At 41.6% G+C, this 14624-nt stretch overlaps 1 protein-coding gene and 1 long non-coding RNA gene across 2 annotated transcripts in view; one reads left to right on the top strand and one right to left on the bottom strand.

The window, feature by feature from the left end:
• The window catches only part of LOC141771314 (uncharacterized), a 202033-nt gene that overhangs the window by 36128 nt on the left and 151281 nt on the right, over window positions 1-14624 (bottom strand). The window lies entirely within an intron of this gene.
• The window catches only part of ssh2a (slingshot protein phosphatase 2a), a 38507-nt gene continuing 34142 nt past the window's right edge, over window positions 10260-14624 (top strand). Inside the window, exon 1 of the mRNA XM_074641351.1 lies at window positions 10260-10490. Within this exon, the coding sequence (XP_074497452.1) occupies window positions 10428-10490 (63 nt within the window). The 5' untranslated portion in view covers window positions 10260-10427. The remainder of the gene's footprint in view (window positions 10491-14624) is intronic.

Below are 14624 nucleotides of genomic sequence, written 5' to 3'. Positions count from 1 at the left end.
CTTCACGACTTAACCACTTGAGCGCCACGCATATCGTGTACACGACATCCCATGTTGTAAACATGAGCTCACAAGTTTTATTTGAAGGCACTATATGCCACTAAATCTTACCGTAGGATTTATAAGCGGATGCCTTTACATTCCAATCAATACAGGATACACGGTTAAACGCCTTGTGCATTACCGTGGCATTTATACGCCTTTTCGTGTGACTGGGCTGTTTATTTTAATCTTTTATATTTAATCTTCTTCATTAACTCACTGTCATTCAGCGTTTGGAGAATATTTTTAATTTTCTCCTCTGCTTAAGAATCTCTCGAGCCTTTTTAAAAGTCTTTTAAAAGTGTTTCACCTTAGGAGCTCTCTTAAGGGCTAAGATTCTTTGTGAATATTTGTATCTTTACCAGGATATAGTCTTAACCATAAGGGGAATTTCATCACTAGGAGCAACTCTTTGTATTAGGAAACTTTATGAATACGGCCCCAGATAGTTACATCTCAATCCTCTCTCAGTCTTTACGGTTGCATCTTCATATTATGCTGTTAAGTTATGCATTTCTAATATGTAGCACAATTCAGGTATCTGTTACTGAAGCCAAATATATGATATCTGTTCTGTTCATATTTCTGAAGATGTTTCAATATTTGTAGCTGTCGTTATGTTGTGTTGACTGTCAGCCTGTGTTTATTTGGTGGCATCTCGGACGAGCGACGGATTTGCAACGAGTTCCCTACACTGTGAAGCGCTGTCTGGTAGTGACATGAACGTGTGTGACTGTGTGTGCGTGTGTGTGTGAAAATAGACTGTTATAATGTGGAAAAAATGGATCACAGACAGAACCAACCAAGTGTATTCATTGTATAACTGCAATATGAAATGTGTATTTATTTTATAATGTATCATCGCTGTCATTTTGACCTCCCACACTTCAGTTTGACAAACATTACATGTGACATTACGTGACACAGTGCTGATGGTCGTTGTTTAATCACAGTGACACTCCGCACTCTGTTGTCATTCTGCATAACTGTCAGTTAATAGAAACCAAATATGGATCAGAGCTAATAACATCATCAATGGCATAGTCTGAAAATCAGCGTTACTGCTCTTTACTTTCTACCAAAAAATAGTGCATTTGTGTGTGTGTGTGTGTGTGTGTGTGTGTTTCTGAGAGTGTATGTAGGAGCAGGAGTTAAAATATGGCGAGTACTGTACATCTACATGTGTATTTACTAGTCAGTCTGGTATTGGTGTAATCTATCCTGTGAATACCTGTCTCCTCTCTCCATGGATGTGTGTGTAGTTCTTGCGTGGGCTTGAGTGTTGTGTGTGTGTGTGTGTGTGTGTGTGTGTGTGTGTGTGTGCACCTTGATTAGTGTGTTGGTGCACGTATGGGTGGATTAGAGGTGTTCAGCCCCTTTATAGTATGTGTGCATGCCGTGATGTGTGTGTGTGTGTGTGAGTGTGTGTGTATACCGTACATCAAATGTGTGTATGTGTGTGTCTGTAATGTGATCTCCTGTCGTCTTGTTAACTGCCAAAATATCTTATGAAGGAAGTAAACTCCCTCTTGCCTCTCTCTCTCTCTCTCTCTCTCTCTCTCTCTCTCTCTCTCATACCTCTCAAGCTTATGTATGATCTATGTATGTCAATAAAAGACTGTATTGAGAAATACACCTGTATAGAATAAAGATATATAAATATATGGGAAATAATGGATAATAAAGATATATGGAAATAAATAACCTGTCATCTGTTGATTCTTTTATTCGTTTGTCAATCCTGTCTTGTACACAGTCCGAGACATTAAAGTTTGATTTATTTCTTTGATCCTTTAAAGGGTCGTGCTTGTGCTCGCTCTACATAGACATGAACGAGCAACGCTCAAAACAGTGAGGCGACACACGTCAGCTAAAACCACAATATCACTCTATATTTCACCTGCTTGGTAGTAATGTTAGCTGACCAGATGAAGGTCTCTCCATGAATCACTGCTGATCCTAGTGCTGGCTTTTCCTGCTTCAGCCTCCCGATTGCGGCCGGAGCGAACAGGGGAGACACCGGAGTTTTGGTCGGAGACGACAACGTTTCTCTCTGCGGAGCCCCGTCACTTCACAAGACACGGGAAACCTCTGTTGGTCTGGAGGAGCTGCAGCATTTATTTCTACACAAACGTCCACTGTACATTTACTAGATATTCTCAGAGCTATATTAACTCTTCTGCAGTGTGTAGTGTGCGCGCATGCACGTGAGGTGGAGCGAGAACGAGCGCGGTGTGTGAGTGAAGGCAGGTAGGCAGAGGAGCAGAGTACAGCAGAGACTCCGGTCCTGGAGACCAAAGCTACGGTCTCCCCCGCATCCTCCGACCGCGGCCAACACTGTTTAACAGACAGGCTTCACTAGATATAACTTTGCGGTTTTGGTGCTTCCGTGTAGTTTGTGTTGGAGTCTTGTCTGAACAGCGTAGCCACACGCGAGCGCGCATGGGACACCGACCCTCAATGATTTATACATGTAAGAAGTCACAAACAGTCCCTTTAAATATGCAGTATTAGCCATCGTTTTGTTTGTATTCCGTTAGCATAACATAAGCTAGCTTATCTTTGTCCATGTGATTGTGTAGTTGGCATTTGGCTTGTAGATCTTAATGTCATATATCTACCCGTTTGTAAACTGGACATCAGCCTCCAAAGATTTACATATTTTGAACTGCTGACAGGTGTTCACTAACGCCAAAACACATCAGTGACCATAATGTGTGGCAAACTGTCAAGGTCCTACTTATTCGTAAGGATTTACATCATAAACTAACTATCATTTTGTAATATATCGCCCCTTTGTCTCTGTCAGCTTCTCTTTATAGGGGTATTTGTCTTTCGCACGTACTTTATACATTTCTAATGATGAACGAGTGACATGAATAGACCGGTGACAGATAATGATGGTCTACTGTGTAGCGCCATATGCTACCCTCGATTCCTCGATTCCCATTCCCTATAAATCTCTGGCTTTTTACACATTGCTCTGCCAACAAAATTGAAACAAACAGAATTTGTTGGATTATCTGCACCAAAATCTACCACAATGCGCTGGACTGAATGTTTTTAATGAGGTGGTAAACCTTTGAGCATCAACATGTGGCAACAGGATCAGGTTCTTATCCAAGTGGCAATGCTGTGACAAAGTGGACATTGTGGGGTTCTGTTACTGATACTGTGTTTATAGAGGTTAATGACTCTATTGACCATTTTCGTGACTACATCATGAACTCTTCTGTTTGTATTATGACTCGACTGATTTAAAAGCAGACTGACACAACAGCGTGAAGTGAGTATGGTCTTGATCAAAGGCTGAAATCATGTGTTGCGTTGAGCCTCTTTAAACGCTGTCAGAGCAATCATTGTTTTTCTGTCATCCTGAGTGCGTCTGTCTGTGTGTACAGTACGTATGCGCACAACACAATGGTTCCTTGTCACCACTGATTAATCCCACGAATGACATCTGCAATCAGCAGCTACAGCAAACAGTCTTGTGGTCATGGCACACACACACACACACACACACACACACACGCACACGCACACGCACGTGCACGTGCACGTGCACGCACACACACACACACACACACACACACACACACACACACACACACACACACACACAAACACACACATACACTAGACCAGTGGTTCCCAACCTATTTTCTTTGAAGCCCCCCCTACTTATATCTAAGAAAAGCTGAGACACCCCCTCCCCCCATTTTCTGTCGTCATCACCCTAAAAAAAATCCTCGAACAAAATCCTCAGTTTGATTTAAGTGATTCAGTGTATTAAATGAGTTTATCTTTTTTTTATTATTAAATTAACTAATTTAAATGAATATAACTCGTCAGTTTCATCAACATAAATAAAGTGATGACGTCTTGACGGACGCAGATACATGATATGATCTTTTTTTGTAACAGCTTAATTCATTTACTATAAAAGGAGTATTAAAGCCAAAATAGTTTTTTGTTATTGTGGTTAAATAAATGTAATTTATGGTGTTTTAGATTGCTGCTAGTTAATACAAGTGCGTGCCTTTGTGTGCATCAAGTGGGAGAGCAACTAGGTTTTTGACTGCTGTGAATTTTGAAAGGCTAAACGCCAACATATATGGATCGAGGCAGACTATTTTGTTAGATAAAAACATGTTGAATGGGATTTTTGGAAATGATTACATCTGTTTTTGGACTTTGCAATGCTCAGGAATTATTGGAAATGTTTGGATCACATGAGTCGGAAATAATCCTACGCAGCCACCACTTCTAATTCTAGAGATAGTATAATACTAATAATATTAATGTAGCCTGATCTTTAACTTCAACTGTGCACAAGTACCGGCTTTAAAGACAATGTGTCTTGCTAAGTAGCGAAGCAATTTTTTAAAATAGTTTCATGTACAGACCTTTGTATAAATTATCCAGTAAGTGTGTGATTATGATTTTAGTTATGTGCAAATCTAATTTTGACTTTGGCCCAGGCCACAGGTTGGGAACCACTGCACTAGACAACGAGGTAAGAAAGAGCACGAGCGTTTGATTTCAGTATTGCAAACAGGATAATCTCCAGCTCATCCATCTGAGAAGTAGCCAATGTACAACAGATGTGCAGTCCCACATTATTGAGCCAGTGAGTACAGCAAATCCTGAAGTAGTGAGAAGAAACTTTTAGGGATTATTTCAGTTGTTCTTGGTTTCCACACATCAGCACTTCTATCTGCCAGGTTTGAAATGAAACTCAGAATGGAGATTTTTGGGGTTTAATTGCACCTCCCTGTATCCACACACACTGAGCCAGGAGTGTCTCCTATATGTGTGTGTGTGTGTGCTTTATTGTGGCAATTTCCTCTGAGCTCCCTTCCCCTGACTGATGGACACATCCTGTGTTCTCTGTCTTGCCTTATCGCTGCAGATCTATATTAAACAGCGCAGCACAGCCAGCGTATCCCTCCACCTCTGCTGTACCTGTCATCTCAGCATCTGCCTGCCTGCCAGCCTCTCTCACTATCAGGTGTCTATCAAGACCTGCAGCTCATTTCATCTCCTTTTTTTCCCCAGCTCTCATATCTTTTTCTTTCTTATATTAATTTGAGCGAGCCAGCCCGGGCTTCGTGTTTGTGTGTGCATGTACTCTTTTTCTCAAATGGTTGCTGTCATTTTAGAGAAATCCCTGATGGGTTTTGTTTAGCCTTTTGCACTGTGATAACCCTTCATACTTCATCGCAGCAGCTCACTTTGACTCTCCACTTTCCAGAGAGCAGCTGAGTTTGACATATCTTTCAACTCTCTTTCTGTCTGTCTCCTCTCAGTTCTCGATTTAAATATGTTTTGACAGCGATCCAGAGGGTCACACTTTTTCTCTGACAGAAAAAATCCTGGCATTTACCTCTCTAACTTGCACCGTCTGTCCTCTCCCTGTCTCTCCATTTTTTCCCTCTACCCAGCCTCTCTGCTGATCCCCTGATACTGCCGCTGCCTCTGAAGAACAGGAAATGAAACTCTTTTTTCCCTCCGATCTGTCGCTCCCACCCTTTATCACACAGAACCCTTGCTTCCCAGCAGTGGCTGTCTCTCACTCCCCTAATGAACTCATTTTGCACGAACGGTGAATACCATCTTATCTCTGCAGAGTAGGCCCTCTTCTCTCTCTGACACCCTCTCTCTCTCTCTTTTCTCCATTGCTCGCTTCACCTGCCTTCTTAGTTCATATAATTGTTGCCAAGATACACTGAGTGGTCCTTGATCTGTTGTCTTCTCATTACAGGTGAGGAGATGAGAAAGACGAGGAGAGAGAAATGATGTTTATTGTAACTGACGTGCATTGGCTCCATTATTCAGGTATTATGAAAGTGTGTGTGTGTCCAATATGATGTTTTTATGTCATGTCAAATGACACCAGAAGAAAACAGAACAACACTGAGATGATACTGAGTGAGTGGATAGATTTATCTGTATGTTTTTTGAGGCTGCAGAGTTGACAGAGTTGTCTATCGGCCTCTAGTTGTTTCCTGCAGGTGAAATCTATTCATTGTCTTTCTTGGCTTAAGTGGCTCAAAATGACTGATTAACAGTATCCACATTTTATTTTCTCGCTCGGGATACAGTAAAAGATCTGCAGAGATGAGAGGGATCAGCTTCAGCAGAGGAAAAGGCTTCAATAAGATGAGATGAAGGTTCATGTGAAGGCCCCAGAAACTGAAGGAAGAGGCGATTACTGTTTCAGTGATAAATACAGACTCTTAAGGATACAGAGCAATGATACAAGGCGCTAAAAGAAAGTGACAGAAATGATGAACGGGCTAGAGAAGTGCATAACATGTGTTTGTTTTTGCACGTTTAAGACCATTAAAGGATAACTACACCCTCAAATTCTGCTAGAAGCCTCTCTCCCCGCCTATTTCAAAATGCAACAGAGGAGTGAGTCAACAATGTGATCATGTTGGATGTTACGCATTGGTTTTCTTAAAAGACCAGTGTGTACCATTCAGGAGGATCTATTGGCAGAAATGGTTAATTAAAAATAATGTTTTCATTAGTTTATAACCACCTGAAGCTAAGAGTTATGTTTTCATTACCTTAGAATGAGACATTTATTTCTACATAGGGAGCGTGTCCTTACCACGGAGCCGGCCGCCATGTTTCTACAGTAGCCCTGAACGGACAAATCAAACTCTGTCAACTTATACTGCTCGTGCCAGAGTCGTTAACGTTACTCGCTGCCGTCCGCCGCCACTCTACTCACTGGCTCTGCAACAAATCACCTACAACTGGCTCTAGAGAGCGTTCTCGCATCGGTCCGTGTAGTTCTTCTACGCGTTTGGCACATGGGAGAGCCTTCAGTTGGTTGCAATCTGCAACCACACCACCCGATGGCGCCAGATCCTACACACTGGACCTTAAAAGGGCATTAAAGTCACTCCATATATTACTGTCTGAACACCTCACCTCAACCTGTGATTTATGAAACAGTGCTTCCTACTCGCCACATAAAAACAAATATTTGTTTGCATAGAAGTTTCAAAAGAATCGCAGAGCCGGGCAAAAGAAACAAATCAAACAAATAACATCTTGAACATCTCATGTGCTATAATGACCAGTGTTTGATTCTTCCATCTGCCATTAAGAGCATTTTAACTCAAGATCCCAGTCTCCAGTGTAAGCTGATTTTTATAATGTGGTCATATCCCCCCCTGTTGGTTTTAAGGAGTATCATGTCATTAGAATCAGAGGAGCTTGTTGTGATGAAAGATGACCACTAGAGGGACTGAAGCTCCACAGAGAGGAGGAGAGTTGAGAGGGCTCAGGGTGTGGACTCAAGATGCAGAGGGGAGACAGTAATCTAAGCAATGACATCATCATTTATTGACATGTATTCTGCTGTCTTTGGTAAAAACAGACTAGAGTGGGTGAAAAACATTGAATGGGTGTATAGCATGCCAGTGAATCAATTACAATTACAGGGATGTTGTAAAGAGTTTTCTCTTTCATTGTGCATTTATTTGATAATTGCTCACATTAAACTGTATTGGGTAAAATGGGGTAAAAATGACACCTGTCTATTTCTTTTTTATTCTTTTACTCGCCACACACTGGTCTAGAGCTGCAACGATTAATTAATGAGTAATTTTTAAAGAAAAAAAAGTCACAATTCTCTGATTCCAGCTTCTTAAATGTGAATATTTTCTGGTTTCTTTACTCCTCTATGACAGTAAACAGAATATATTTGAGTTGTGGACAAAACAAGACATTTGAGGACGTCATCTTGGGCTTTGGGAAACACTGATCGACATTTTTTCACCATTTTATAGACTAAACAACTAATCAATTAATCGAGAAAATAATCGTTAGTTGCCGCCCTACACTGGTCTGTAATGCAATCTCTTGTGGATAGCTGAGCTTTAATTAACAAGGAGGATTGTCTTTAGTCCCACTGTCTATGTCTTGACACTACGGCTCCTGAATCATCCTCTACTCTAATCCTAATCTTGTTTGCTCCCACACACTCCCTTTCTCAGTCCCTCCCTGCCTGTTGTGGCTACCTATTATGTCTGCAGAGGATCTATTGTTTCTCTCTTCCTCTTTTTGACCTCTCCATGACTCTCTCTTCAGCTGCTCTTTAGTCATCCACCTTCTTCTAGTAAAATGTGGTTTGGATATTGTGTTATCCAAGAAGGCAGACATGTGAGCTCTACCTACTGCTGAAATGTTATGCACACACATGCATGCAAAATACACAGTTGGTCTTCACTTTAGTAAAGCTGGGATATAACCCCTACAATAGAAAACAAATAGAATAGATTCATATGCACAGCTGCTCCCTCACACACGTATATGGCCTTATCGGTTACACCCAAGAGGGGTCTGTCATCAATCATCCTGTCACTCCTTTATTTGCAATCATTTATATCATGTGCATGCTCAATTTTTTATTTTTATCACTCCATCTTCCACCCTGTTTCCTTTCCATTCTTCCATGCAGTCGCTGTTTTTTTCACCACTTTAATGCCTCCTAATCAGTTTCTGTTTTGTCTTTTGCTTCTCCTGTTTTTATCACAGGATCGCTTCTTGGATGATCAATGAAAAGGAAATCGGGAGAAACGATGGAGGAGGGGATGAATGCTGAGAAGGACAGGGAGAGGAGGAGAAGGAGGAGGCGCTGACCCAGATAATGCAATGAAGTGAATCAAAATGAGCCTCGTATCCTCACACCCATCCACACCTCTCCATCCCAACAACATTTGCTCTTTCAATAAAAAGCAGGGGACCATGACAAGTCAAGGGAAATGTGTTTTTTATGATTTAACACTTGACATCAGGATTTTCAAGGCTCCCTTGAGATATTAGTGCTGTATATCTCCTCCCATCTTTTACCTCTTCTCCACCTCAGGAACCTCTTCTGACTTTGACCATCATCCTCCACACACACACACACACACACACACACACACACACACACACACACACACACACACACCTCCGCCTTGCTTTCACACCCCTACCCCCACACCTCATCTCCCAAGAGAGGTGGGGTAACAGAAAAACATGGAAGCACGTAGATGTAAGGTCAGGTCTTCTCCTGCATCAGAAAGATACACACTAATGCGTTATTCATGATGCTATATGTCACCTATCTAATACCTCAGTCTACACACACACATATGAAGATAGATTTCTACTATAGTAGCATCACCTATAGTATTGATCCATATTATTTGCAGTTTAATTGATCAATTGGTAGTGACCTTTGCATGAATGGGGTGTGTGTATTCATTATGCAGCCAGCAGCAAACCCTGTTTGACAGCTGGTTGCTACTGCGCATGCGGAAGACACTGGCAAAGGCAGCTGTTAAGCCAACCGGTAGAAAGCTGTGAGATGTGTCAAAATAAAAGACGAGAATTGTCAGCTTTAAAAGACAACGTGAATTATTGACGACAGAGGCCTGTAAACAAAATAACAAAATATAACAGCGCATTAATGTGAATGCTATTGAAGTATTAACCCTCAAATAGGTTATTTAACAATGTTTTTTTTAGTTAATTCAGGGGTCAGCAACCTTTACTATCAAAAGAGCCATTTTTGGCCAAAAAATAAATAAATAAATCTGTCTGGAGCCACAAAACATCTGAGCATTGTGATAAAGGTAACACCGTTTATAGTCTAAGTATATAGTATATAAGTCTAATGCAGTGAGGGCCAAAGAGCAAATGTACTACGGAGTATTAGGGCCACATTGAGGGAAAAACATCTGAGATTTCCAGAATAAAGTCGTAATATTACGAAAAAAAAGTTGTAACTTTACGAGAAAAAAAACATTATATTACGAGAAAAAAGTCGTAACTTTATGAGAAAAAAGTCGTAATATTACAAGAATAAAGTCAGAACTTTACGAGAAAAAAGTCGTAATATTACGAGAATAAAGTCAGAAGTTTATGAGAAAAAAATAAAATAACACGAAAAATTACTACTTTATAATATTATGACTTTGTTCTCATAATATTACGACTTTATTCTCTAAATCTCAGATTGATTTTTTTTCCTCAATGTGGCCCTAATACTACATCGTACCGTTAGACCTACAACAATGATAAATAAAAATGAAAATGCAAAAAAAAAAACATGTTGCTGACACCTGAGTTAATTCAACACTTCCTGACTACAAAGTTTTATTTTGAAGAATGAAACCGGATATGAGTCATGATTCTGTGTAGCTTGACCTTACAGGAGGCAGCTAAGCAACGGCCGGAGGAATAACATCCAGAGCTCCACATACTGTAGTTCAACAGACTGTAGTTCAACAGACTGTAGTTCCTGCCCCCAGAACAATGCCTGGTGTCCCGGTGCTCCACTCTCCGAGGTGACCGAGGTCTGAGCAGCAGCAGCCGGGATGGCGCTGGTCACCGTCCAGCGGTCCCCGACGCCGAGCACCACCTCCAGCCCCTCTGTGTCGGTAAGTACCCCGGAATGGGGTTCACATTTTGGGCTCAAGACTGCCTCAGTTTCCACTGCTTATGTACATGGGTGGCTAACTTAGCTGTTAGCATCACACTGTAACCTAAAAGTAGCCTCTCAATTAAAACAAATAAAAAACTATTAATAACAATATATTGCAAAATCAAAGGATAAATGTAAAAAACGACAAAACAAAAAACAAAACAGAAGTAGAGGAGTAAATAAAAGGCAGAGTGTGAGTTACATCTATTGTGTGTTGTTGTTTAGTTCAAGTTCAAGTTTGTCTTCCAAGCTTTGCCCAAAGTTAACCGGCTCAGTTTCATATTAAAGGTCCCATATTATGCTCATTTTCAGGTTCATACTTTTTTTTATGTTTCTACTAGAACATGTTTACATGCTGTATTGTTAAAAACACATTATTTTCCTCATACTGTCGGCCTGAATATGCCTTTATTCACCCTCTCTGTCTGAAAACGCTCTGTTTTAGCGCATTTTGACGGAATTGTGACGAAATTGCAACAGAATTGCGTTGCTAGGCAGCAGCTTGGGTACATGTGTACTTCCTATCAGCTGATGACATTCACATACACTGCAACCAAGGCCTATATAAAGGATGCTAGGTCACGTGTCATATCTCCGGGGGTATAGCACATAGCGCAGTAAAATATCGCTTGCACCCGCCGGAGTTGAGCCAATCGCAACGCACGACCGCAGCTTCAGTTACACTGCGCATGTGTCATACCCCATACCCCAAGACCCATGTCCGCCCGTGACCCAGCCTCCTTTCCATAGGCCTTGACTGCAACCAGGAATAAACTGGGACATGTTTAGGATGTTTACGTTTAAATCTGTATAAAGGGTCTAAATGTTGCATATTTGTGACATCACAAATGTGCAGAAATCCTGACAGCTTGTTTCAAATGCAGAATTTCTGAATATGGGCTGTGTGTATTTCCCTGTGGGTTGAGCGTTTCGATACTTTCACAGTATTTATATAGGACTTAAGCCTGCTTTATAATAAAAAAGTCATGAAAATTTAACTTTTTTATAATATGGGAACTTTAAAGTGTCAAGTTTTTGCAAACTAACCATAATTTAGCTAGATAATGTTAGCAGTTAGAGCTCGTTTGCTAACTCACTTCTTCCCCCGGAAACCCAAAGTATTATCAAAGGACTAAACCGTCTTTTAATTAGCAGTAAAACTATTCATTGGTTGATGTTTATACCGTGATTATGCACCTAGAATATGCTGCCTTCTGTGTCTAAATTGCCAGTCATGTCATGCACCACATCCACAAATTGACCACTATTATCACTGGTTAGTGGAGTGACAGTGAATAGCCTGGAAAGCAGGTTAGTGTGACAGGCCTGTCAGACCCTGTTGGACGCAGTGGGACTGTCCTCTTGATCCCCTCAGACACTTTGAGGCTTCCCACGTCTGGCTTCAGGCTCTTGACCCAGACCAAGGCATGGTGATGTTGTGGCTGCCATATAGATAAGACCTATGCCATCACCCAGGAATATGAATATAAATTGGCCACAGTGATATTTGTAGGGGCTGATGTTAGCTAGTTTGTCAGACTGCCTTCTTAAGCGATGCATCTCGTGGCTGAAGATAATGACCTTTGGTAGAGAAGTCAAGTCAATTTTATTTGTATAGCCCAAAATCCCAAATCTGCGACACCCTCTGTGCTTTACAGTGTGACCCTCTCATCGGAAAAACTCAACAGGGAAAAATAAATCTCAGGAAGAGCAACAGAGGAGGGATCCCTCTTCCAGGACGGACAGACGTGCAATAGATGTCATGTGTACAGAGTAACAACATAATGAAAATACAGCATAGACAATCCATAAAACAAAATATAAAGGATACATATAATGTGAAACATATGAAGAGCAGCTTCCAGGCAACATGAACACAACGTGGCAGGAGTTCAGCCACATGCAGCTCAACCTAGCCTTAACCTCAGTGTTTTGCAGAGGCTGTGTTCCAGGTGTGAAGGCCAGTTTGATGGAGAATCACATGGGACAGCCATGCAAATTATGGGGAATGGATTAGGAAAATCCCCAGCAGAGAGATGGTCAGAAAACATCAACAGCTGGAAAATGTTTTAGAACTAGTGGCGTAAAGGACATTTGAGAAAAGCCTTAGGAATACAACATGAAGTATTTACATAACCTAAAAACATCATTAGGCTGGCCTATAGAGGCAGAAGAGGTTGCGCCGCCTCTATTCTTTGTTTTACTGCTTATTTACTATAAAAAGCCAACTACTGTAGTAATAATAACAATTGTATTTATATAGCACTTGTCAAACTCAAGTGCAAAGTGCTCTCCAGATTAAAAGATTTACAGAATAAAAATGTAAACATCAGAATCCCAACTAAGCCCCCCTCAATTTGACATACAAAAATTAGGAACATGAGATTGCATAAAGCAGCACTGAGCCCATACATAAAATGGAGGTGCACGTGCAAAATAAGAAAAATGCCCCAAAAAAAATAACATGACGTTATGTGGGTTGGTTTTCCTTCTGTCCTTCCCAATGTTTTGAGTCACCAACCGCCACTGAATAGGTCAATTATTAAAGGGCTGTGCCTGGTCAAAGAAATAGCACAAAATGAACGTGTATTATGATTTAAGCTGAATTTATAATTCTGAGACCCTGCAGTGAGGGTTTGTAGCTCTGAGGCAGTGAAAGGGTCCCAGGCTGAGGTTACCAGCTGCTTGTCATGAGACCCGTTCCTGATGGGACGCAGCCATGTGAGCGCTCTTGTGAGATGTCTGATGCTGAGAGGGGCGATAGGGGGCTGGGAAAGGGATAGCACAGAGCAGTGTATGGAGGAAGGAGCTGGGAATGAGCTCCAAAAAGAAAGATTACGAGAGGCACAGCTGGAATCGTCACTTCAACACATCTGTGATAGGCTTTTTCCAGTGTGCTGCCTCCTAAAATATCAGGGCGTTGGCAAATTAAACACAGATTTCACATTATTGACCCGTCAATTAATACAGCTAGCATTTTACCTTCAGCACAGTGAGGAATAGCCACCATACAGTGGTAGTATAATCTGCCTAGCAGCACACCAAATCCTCTCTTCTCATTGGCTATAAAACCACTCCCTACACATCTGTGCAGTGGCTCGGTAACCATGGAGATCAGCCTGTACATTACATCCTAGTCATGGCTGGGCTTATTATGGTATGTCGTTTTAATCACGTATTGGAAGTATACAGCCCCTACATTCATCAGCAATGTGTGTGTGAGTGCTTTGCAGTGGCGTAATGGTATACTGGTATCACATTTGCCTTTGAAATCTGCTGAGTTAGGCGTTTTGTCAGGTGTGTGTGTGTGTGTGTGTGTGTGTGCAGGAAGCATTTGAGTCAATGCATTGGACTCCTATTTCTCCTGTGTCACCATATTTTGCCTTGAAGGCAGGCTGTTAGGCTGCTGATGCAGAGAGCATCATTCAGCCAGCTGCCCCTCTGGGCCTAATCGGACACAGGAATAGATGAAAACTCCATCCTTCCTCCTCAAGCTTCTGCACCTCCTGACCTCTCCACCTAATCTTCCTCATCACTCATCGTGTATCATCATCATTCATCAGCACCAGCATTAGCGTCTTCATTATTGTTCAGCATCCAATGTCTGTGTCCATCCATACTGTATGTATCTGGGGTTTTTGTGTGCGTGGGTTTGCCTGTGTAGTAGCCAGGATTGACAGATTGATGCCAAAGAGAAAGTTCCCTGAGTTTTGTGAGGGATTACCGAAACAGGCTGGGATTAAAATTGTGTGTGTGTGTGTGTGTGTGTGTGTGTGTGTGTGTGTGTGTGTGTGTGTGTGTGTGTGTGTGTGTGTGTGTGTGTGTGTGTGTGTGTGTGTGTGTGTGTGGCGGACTGTGCTGGTTGCAGTGGTTGGGGGAGGATGATTGCATTTTGGAAAAAGAGAGACAGAGAGGGGAGGGCATGGACAGTCTGTTTCAGCCCTTATCCCCGGTCCCTGCTCTGAGCCTCAGTTAAAATACCACCCTGGCCCTGCCTTGTAACTGAAGTCACAGATGAAAGGCTTAACGTATCCTCCCTAGCCGCCAGCCTATTTAACACTCTTTTAATGCAAGGTTAATTGAGTCTGAC

Source organism: Sebastes fasciatus, chromosome 7 (genome assembly GCF_043250625.1).
Source record: "Sebastes fasciatus isolate fSebFas1 chromosome 7, fSebFas1.pri, whole genome shotgun sequence".
NCBI classification, from domain to species: domain Eukaryota; kingdom Metazoa; phylum Chordata; class Actinopteri; order Perciformes; family Sebastidae; genus Sebastes; species Sebastes fasciatus.
This window is presented reverse-complemented; position numbering and strand designations above follow the sequence as displayed.